Genomic DNA, 9,181 nt, shown 5'->3' on the forward strand with positions numbered 1-9,181 from the left:
CTTGAACAGGCCTCACCCCAGGAGTTCATCTTTCTGCTCTAACCCAAGAACACCAATGCCCTTTCCACGAGTCCTGGATCTGAATTTGCCAAGGAGCGCTGAGATCTCAGACAGATCATGCTCTAGGTGGCACTAACACCCACTTGTTGAAGGCCAGTGCCCGCCTCATAGGCTCGGCTGAGGATGGACCGGGATGGGAGCTTAGCCAAGTAAGGAGCCTGTAGTTCCTAAGAGGTTGCAGGATGGTGTCTGTTTACATTCCCCGGAGCAGGTGGTGGGAAGAGCATGACGTTTCCAGGTGCCCGCAGGGCATAGAGCCCCGCCCCACGCAGCTCCAGCATCCTTCCAAACACCAGATAGAGAGCCCCCCCCCAACCTGCCGCCCCCAAGAAGCCCAGCGGAGGAAGAGCCCTTCCCTCTCGTCATCCACTCACTCACCCCTCTCCGAGATCACACATGTCCCGGTGTGGCCCAAGGACCATGCAGTGGTGGTTTTGTGATGTGATCAGTTTTATCTGTTCATGTGGAGAAACCAGAATCAAACAATACAAGGAAGGTGACGTTTGGTGACACAAGTGGGGCTGTAGCCACTGCCCAGAGGGTCAGCTCTTAGGCTTGTCTGAAACCTATGAATTCAAGTTCACCATCCCTACGCTCCCTCCAGGATCCCCTGCCCCTAGAACCTTCCCTGGAATGCTGCTGGTCTTCTCTTGGCCATGACATTCAGACGTCATTGGTCTACTTTCAACTGTAGGAAAATTCATTTTCAAGGCAAGACAATACATTTTTTCCCCCATGATAATTTGTATTGAGCATTTATAAATAACCCCAGACAGCCTTATAGCCTCTCCCCAGTCTATTCTCATGGTGATACTTTGCCAAGTGTTGCTTCACAGAAACAGTTTCCAGATGGATTGTTTGACTCCTGGAGCTTGCTGACTTATAACCCTGGTTAGATGAAAGTCTTACCTTTCCTCCTTTTTCCTCAGGGCCAGCATCACCTGGTCAGGGCCTCATTCTGCTACAACCGATGCTACGGGCAGTGTCTCCAGATCATGCGGTAGTGAATTTACCGAAGGGAAAGAAAGCCTCCCTGCCCACCTCTGAGCCAGTGGTACTCACCTTGGAATCCGTTCTTTCCCGATTGCAAGCACTCTGTTCCTCACCGCCGGGCTGGGGCCGCTGCGCTGCTGCCTTGGAAGGACCATCAATTCAGCAGCATTTATGTCAGGTCCTCACTGGCACCTGGAATCAGGATCAAATAGACCCCACCCCCACGACTGCTGTAAACTCACTGGCAATTCATGGAGGAGCTGGTGTTGTCTCCAGGTTTCCAAATAAAAACATTTCTGTATGAGATGCTTCTGCCTGGCTTCCGAGGGACGGGCCACCCTCACGCTTCCCTCTGTTTAGACCCCTGTAGGTGTCGCCCGCCCAGAGAGGAGCTCACTCCACGCAGGCGAGAGGTGGAACTCAGGATGGCGAGCTTGGCTCCTTTCCCCAGCGACCGAAGGTGGGCAGGGAGGGCGCAGTCCTTGGAAAGGACAGCAGAGGGCCGGCCAGGAGCCTTGCTGGAGGTTTCCCTCTGCAGCGCCTCTGGGGGCAGCCTGGAGAGCAGGAGGGTGGGCGTTTCTCTGGGCCTTATTTTCACATGGAGAACAAAACGAATTCCTTGTCCACAGTGACTTCCGTTACGATGTCATTAATCTAAATTTTGCTTCGTGCTGGGACACGGGGGCCTTTGCTTTTGCTGTTCTGTAGCTTGTGTTCATGACGCCAGTCCCCCTTCTTTGCCCACGAGAGGCGTCCCTAATCGGTTCCTCCTGAGCTAAAGGCAGCTTCAGAATCCCTCTCAACACAGTGCCCTGGGAAGGCACCACCAGCCAGACTGATGGCTTTCTTCCTGGCCTAAGAGACAGTGGGGAAGATACTCTTAGATTCTCCCCCACCATTTTTCCCTCTTGAAAGAGTCTTCCTTGATTTCTCCACAGCCTCCCACCCTGCCTTGAGTGACTTGGAGCACGTATCTGAAAATCTCCCCCAGCAGACCCAGCACCAAGAAAGTATGGCTCTTCTGGCACAAAGTTGAAAGCATTCAGTCTTGTCAGTTTATCCTGTTACCATAGCAAAGGGTTCCCTGCTTGAAATAGAACCCTCAGGATGTTTGTTTGTTTGTTTGTTTTCTTTTCTACCCCTGGCACGGCAGGATCCCCAGGTGCCAGGTAGCTGTAGTCTGTACCTCTCCAGACCATGGGCTGAGCTCTCCATCCTGCCAGCCTCAGGGTGCTCCCCATTCCTTTGGTCATCAAACATCTTGAAACATTTACTGCATGTTGACCCTGTCCTTGATGTCGGGGGCAATGGGAAGGAGCCCTGTGGCACTGCCATTCTGGTGCATTTGAGACAGTTCTTTTGACAGGAGAGATGCATCATTGGGCCCGGCGGGCACTGGGGATGCTGGTGAAGAGATGTTGGCTGGCAGCCAGTCCATTCCCGGGTGCACCTGCGGTCTTTTCTGGAACACAACCCAGAATAGGTTTCTTGAGTCTTCCTCAACCAGAGTATTTCCCGGTGCTGGTCTTGATGGCCAGTTTGTTTGGAAGCAGTGTTGCCTTCACAGGGCCAGCCGGGGTCTTCTGCGGGGCGCCCCCGAGGAGGCTGAAGTGCAGCCACCTTCTTCAGGTGTCAGAACCCGTCCCAGAGTCTTGATCATCTTGGCTTCTCTCCATGGGACAAGGAGGTGAGTTGAAGTGGAAATAATGACGTTGGCACTGTATTAAGTACAGAGATGAAATGGAAGAATAAAATGTGTGAGGTTATTCATTTAATATATGCAGTATATAAGTATATTCTAATGTGGATAATTATACAGATAATACAAAGTGGAAGGATGCACTTGGTATTTAATAGTGGCTCTTTTGGGAACGTGGGATTGGGGGAAGGCTCTCAGTTTCTACTCTGATGATGGTGGTCACTTCTTTGTGCACCACTGTCGTATTTCAGCTTTCTTAGCGTGAGCATCTATTGCTTTTAAATTTTTTTAAAAATAAAGACATACACTTTTACAGAGCTAGGTTCCGTGCCGGGGACTTGCTTCTCTGGCTCCTGCTGGCTCTGCCGCACTGGGCAGTGTCAGTCACGCTCTGAGAAACAGCCTTTCCTCTGCCCGTCCTCCCCTGCTCATCCCCTAGGCTGGTGTTGCACAGCCTGCAACACGCACACGCGCACATGCGTGCACACACACATGCACACACACACGAACACCTGGGCTGGAAGAGGATGCGACTTGACCTTAATGAAGGCACTCGTCCCACCCAGACAAACCGCAGGTGTAGCAAGTACTGGGAGGGGTCAACCAGCAGCCACCCCCTCGCCGTCTTAGATTGTTCCGGGGAGATAATCTTGTGGAAAATTGAGGCCAACAGCTTGGGCCCTTTCCTTCATCTTCACGTCGTCGCCTTTCTTCCACTCAACCAAAATGTATATATAGAGAGAGAAAATGATGGACTTGGAGAAAAGAGTCCTGGTTGCCAATGTGTTCGGGGGGAAGCGGGATGGATGGGGAACTTTGGGTTAATAAATGCAGACTTACCTTTGGAATGGATTAGCAATGAGATCCTGCTGGGTAGCACTGGGAACTGTATCTAGTCGCTTATGATGGAGCATGATAATGTGAGAAAATAGAATGTATACTTTTATGTGTACCTAGGTCACCAAGCTGTACAGTAGAAAATTGACAGAACACTGAACCAGCTATAATGAAGAAAAATAAAAATAATTATATATGAAATATATAAATATAAATCTGACTTTGACTGCTGTGCTTGTATTATGTGACCATAGCAGAGACCTTTAGTGCAGGTTAATTCTGTGTCAACATCAGGAATATGTTTACAAATGAAATTCCATTTTTAAGAGAGACTGAAGACAGAATTTCATGCCAAGCACCAGTTTTGGTGCCTGCATTCTGAGCTTAAACAACTTTGGAGTTGCCCCTTTGCCTTCCTGGGGACAAGAAATAGATTCCCGGAGTTCCCGTCATGGCATAGTGGTTAACGAATCCGACTAGGAACCATGAGGTTGCGGGTTCGGTCCCTGCCCTTGCTCAGTGGGTTAACGATCCAGCGTTGCCGTGAGCTGTGGTGTAGGTTGCAGACGCGGCTCGGATCCTGCGTTGCTGTGGCTCTGGCGTAGGCCGGTGGCTACAGCTCCAATTAGACCCCTAGCCTGGGAACCTCCATTTGCTGCGGAAGCGGCCCAAAGAAATAGCAAGTAAAAAAAGACAAAAAAATAAATAAATAAAATAAATAAATAAAACTGCAGCTTCTTTAAAAAAAAAAAAAAAAGAAATAGATTCCCAATAACTGTCATTCTACAGTGGGGGTTCTCCATTGTGGTCCTTTCACTCTGCACGATTATGGAGGGCCTCAAGGAGCTTTCGTTTATGTAGATTATAATGTTTACAGAAATTAAAACTGAGAACTTAAAAAAATATTTGTTTAAAGTTTAATAAGCTCATTACAAGTTAACTTACTTTAACTGAAAACGCTTATTCTTTCTGAACAAAAATAATGAGTCGAGGTGCACTGTTTTACAGTTTTGCAAATCCGAAGTCTGGCTTAAATGGAGGACAGTTGGATTCCCATATTTGTTTCTGCTTTTAATCTGTTGTGATACCATTTGCCATGTGGTTTTGTTTGAAAAATTCATTGTACACTCGTGACAAAGTGAGAGTAAAAAATATGAAAATAGTTTTGAGCGCAGGTGTCCCTTTGAGAACTGCTCTACCAAAAACAAAACAAAACAAATGTCTCTCAGAGGCTCTTTTGGCTGATGAGCTGTGGAGTCGCCACGTGGGGGCAGCAGAGATAGCGAAACCTTGTGCGAGTGTCAGCTTCTGGTACCTTGGGACCTTGGCTTCAGGGATGAGAGCACTTGGGCCCCGGGACACTTTTCTGCCTGTTTTCTGGGTCTCATCTCTGTTGTTGTCGTCCTTTTACTTCTTTGTGGTGGGTCAGGTTCGAACTAGGGAGACCTTTACCTCGGGTTCTAGTTCCAGATCTATAAGCAGCTACCTGTGCGATCGCAACAAGATTTGGCTCCTCTGGGCCTCAGTTTCCTCATCTGTAAAGTGACTAGACTAGGTGGGCTTCCCTTACTTACCTTCTAGGGCCTCAGTGAGACTCTGGTGCTAAAATGGTTTTGTCATCTGTAACGTGCAAAATGCAGGGATGAGAGGAAGACAGGGAGAAGGGGGTGGTGTATGATTGTTTCTTGTTGCAGGTTTCAGCCAGCCTTCCTCTCTGCGAGTCTGGGTTGTCCGCATTTCTCCGGGAGTGGCACAGGATGTCGGCAGCACTGGTCCCTGGGCCTTTCCCTACCTGTAAAGTCCTGTTTGCTGAGATGCTTGGCTCCTAGGCCTTTGGACTCCAAGTGAACATGCAGTACACGTGCTCGGCGGGTGGATGTAGATGCTGATGTGACCCCTCCCTGATGCCCGGGTTGTCTGACAAGCCATTGATCCGTGTCCTCCAGGGTTCTGACTCCCAGTGCCCCTCTCTGACAGGCTGACATCAAGTTTCCAGGAGACATTTGGCCTAGCAGAGGCGTCCAGCTCATGAGCACCTGGGAGCCAGGAAAACCATCCAGGGACTGTCTGCTTCCCCCTCTGCCTGGGAGTCGCCCCACCGGTCGCCTTGGAGCTCAGTCATCCTTCCAGTCACGGGACCCACCCCCACCTGCGTTGTGCCTCCTGCCGCCCAGCGGCACAGACGGCGTCTCTCCTGTCTGGACCTGTGGGTTATGAAGACCCCCTGCGTCTTCCTCACCAGTGTGCTGAGCCCAGCACTTGGCACTCGTTGCATTCTTTTCTGGTGTCTGTTGATGGATTCAACCACATCATCAGATAAATAAGAGATAAAACAATCTTTTTCAATTTTTTAAATTAAGTTTAGTTTTTTTTTAAGCTTCCATCCGACCTAGTATCAAAAATTAATTCTGCCATTTCAGATGTAAAGCTCAGAAAGTCCAAGTTAAATGCAGTCACTTCAGGATTTTCTTCTCCTCCCTCTCCCAGAGTGACTTTAGATTCTTGGGGTTGGGGGTATAGGGAGGGGCTTCTGGCTTTTGGGAGATGCTCCATCCTATGCTGGACTCTTCCCGTCTAGTCTTGGGACACGGCCTTCCTTCCTTGACGGCTTCTGCAGAAGCATCTTCTTTCCCATCTGGTCTTGGCCACACGGTCCCTGCATGCCGTCCGTATCTGTCAACCCTGAGGCCCCTCTGGCCTTCCTGTGCTCCAAGACACATGCACGCCCGCCTCTGTCCTGTGGGAAAAGCCTTGCCTACCCCCTTGAACTACTGAGGGGCCTGCATCAGGCCCACCTTCTCGGGGCTCCCTATGCCACATCATATATTGGGTGGCAGGAGGCAGTTTCTTTCCAGAGTGTCGTCTCCTAGAGCATGTAAAACGCGGTCTCAGGAGCCCTCCCTTCTCAGAGCCTCAGCCCTCCCTGCAGTTCTGCCACCACCATGCGGGGGTCAGGCCCTCACTGGTGTATGCTGGCATCTTCTCTTCTTCATCTTCTCTTTCACGGTCCGTAGAGTTGTTGCTTCCTATCCCTAGAGCTTGGAGCTCTACCCCTGGAAATTCAAAAGCCAGGTGTTCATGTCTAGATGGATAATCAAAGCCCAGTCATCTCAGTCAATGCAGAAAAGGCATTTGACAAACTCTAATAGTTGTTCATGATAAAAATGCTCAAGGAACTGAACTGAAGGGAACTTCCTCACCCCGATAAAGGGCATCTACAGAAGGTCTTCGGCCACCATCACACTTACGGTAAAAGGCCAGATGCATTCCTGCTGAGATCTGAAGCAAGACTCTGGCTCCTTCTACCCAACATTGCGTTGTGTGTTTTATCCAGAGCAATTCGACAAGAAAATGAAATATAAGGTATATAATTTGGCAAAGGAGAACCAAGCTACTTCTGTCTAGATGGTCTGCTCTTCTATATAGAAAATCCTAAGGAATCCGCTAAAACTTGTTATAGCCAATAAACAAGTTCAGCACGTTTCCAGGATATAAGATCAACCTACAAAAACCCATTCTGTTTCTGTGCCTTAGCACTGAACATTCCAAAAGTGAAATTAAAGGAAACAATTCTATTTACAATAGTATTTGAAAAAATGAACTATTTAGGCACATTTTAATAAAAGAAATGCAAAACTGTTAACACTGGAAACTTGATGAAAGCAACTTGAAAAGATCTAAGTGAATGGAAAGATCTTCTGTGTCGTGGATCGGAAAACTGAATATTGTTAAGATAGCAGTACTTGGGAGTGCCTGTTGTGACGCAATGGAAATGAATCTGAGGATTCATGAGGATGCGGGTTCGACCCCTGGCCTAGCTCTGTGGATCGGGGATCTGGTGTTGCCATGAGCTGTGGTGTAGGTCAAAGATGTGGCTTGGATCCTACATTACGGTGGCTGTGGCCAGCTGCTGTAGCTCTGATTCAACCCCTAGTCTGGGAACCTTTCATATGCCATGGGTGTGGCCCTAAACAGCAAAAGCAAAAAAAAAAAAAAAAAAATGATAGCAGTACTTCCCAAACTGAACTACAGATTTAATTCAATCTCTCTCAGAATCCTAGCTAGCAGGACTTCCTGTCATGGCTCAGTAGTTAACGAATCTGACTAGGAGCCATCAAGTTGCGGGTTTGATCCCTGCCCTTGCTCAGTGGGTTAAGGATCCGGCATTGCTGTGAGCTGTGGTATAGATTGCAGACGCGGCTCGGATCCCGCGTTGCTGTGGCTCTGGCGTAGGCCAGTGGCTACAGCTCCAATTCAACCCCTAGCCTGGGAACCTCCATATGCCTCAGGAGCAGCCCAAGAAATGGCAAAAAATAAATAAATAAATAAATAAATAAAATAATCCTAGCCAGCTTTTTAAAAAAGAAACTAAAGAGCTAATTCTAAAATTCATATGGAAATACAAAGGACCCAGAGTAACCAAAACAATTTTTTTTTTTTTTTTTTTTTTGCTATTTCTTGGGCCGCTCCCGCGGCATATGGAGGTTCCCAGGCTAGGGGTTGAATCGGAGCTGTAGCCACCGGCCTACGCCAGAGCCACAGCAACGCAGGATCCAAGCCGCGTCTGCAATCTACACCACAGCTCACGGCAACGCCGGATCGTTAACCCACTGAGCAAGGGCAGGGACTGAACCCACAACCTCATGGTTCCTAGTCGGATTCGCTAACCACTGCGCCACGACGGGAACACCACCAAAACAATTTTGATAAAGAAGAACAAAGTTGGAGGAGTCACACATTGTCTATGGGTCTACAGTAATCAAGACAGTGTGATGCTGACCTAAGGACAGCTGTAGAGGTCAATGGAATAAAATTGAGGGTCCCGAAATAAACCCTTACGTTTATGGTCAGTCAGTTTCTGACGTGGGTGTCAAGATAATTCAATGGAGAAGGAATAGTTTTTTCAACAAATGGTGTTGGGACACATGGGTATCCTCGTGCCAAAAGAAGGCAGTCAGGATGTTACCTCACCCCATACAGGAACGTTAACCCAAGATGGGTTGGAAACCCAGATCTAAGAGGTGAAACTGTGAAACTTGTGGAAGGAAACATCCAAGTAAACCTTTGTGACCTTGGGTTAGGCAGAGCAGTTCCTTAGAATACCAGAAGCATAAGTGACAAAATAGACAAATTGGACTATAACTGAAAACTGTTTTTCTTATCTTTTCTAGGGCCGCACCCACAGTGTATGGAGGTTCCCAGGCTAGGGGTCTAATCGGAGCTATAGCTCCTGGTCAACGCCAGAGCCTCAGCAACGCCAGATCCGAGCCGCTTCTGTAACCTACACCACAGCTCATGGCAACGCCGGATCCTTAACCCACTAAGCGAGACCAGGGATCGAATCCGCAACCTCATGGTTCCTAGTCGTATTCGTTTCCACTGTGCCATGACGGGAACTTTGAATAACTTACAACTTTTATGCCACAAATTCTATGAAGAAAAAGACAACACACAAAATGGGAGAGAATATTTGAAAATCCTATGTCAGATAAGGGACTTTTATGCCGAAGATACAAAGAACTTTTACAACTCAATTGTAAAAAGACAAATAACTCAAAAATAGGAAAAGGATTTGAATAGATATTTCTCCAA

General features: G+C 48.1%; 1 protein-coding gene across 8 annotated transcripts in view; it reads left to right on the forward strand.

The window, feature by feature from the left end:
• The window catches only part of SLC25A48 (solute carrier family 25 member 48), a 137,549-nt gene extending 130,320 nt beyond the window's left edge, over positions 1–7,229 (forward strand). For 4 of the 8 annotated variants that reach the window (XM_085014617.1, XM_003123965.7, XM_005661655.4 and 1 more), the window contains one exon: positions 990–1,357. Coding sequence is in view for 1 of the 8 variants with exons in the window: in XM_005661655.4 (XP_005661712.3) it covers positions 990–1,064 (75 nt within the window). In the remaining 7 variants the exon portion in view is untranslated. Of the gene's footprint in view, positions 1–989; positions 1,358–1,413; positions 1,514–1,991; positions 2,741–5,283 lie in introns of those variants that run through there. The other 4 variants (XR_014838814.1, XR_014838815.1, XR_014838816.1 and 1 more) reach the window with 3 other exon arrangements.
• The last annotated feature ends 1,952 nt before the right edge of the window (positions 7,230–9,181 follow it).

This window comes from Sus scrofa, chromosome 2 (assembly GCF_054392235.1).
Source record: "Sus scrofa isolate SSC_HxYL_T2T_F1_AM1 chromosome 2, Sscrofa_HxYL_maternal_Yorkshire_Landrace_v2.0, whole genome shotgun sequence".
NCBI lineage: Eukaryota > Metazoa > Chordata > Mammalia > Artiodactyla > Suidae > Sus > Sus scrofa.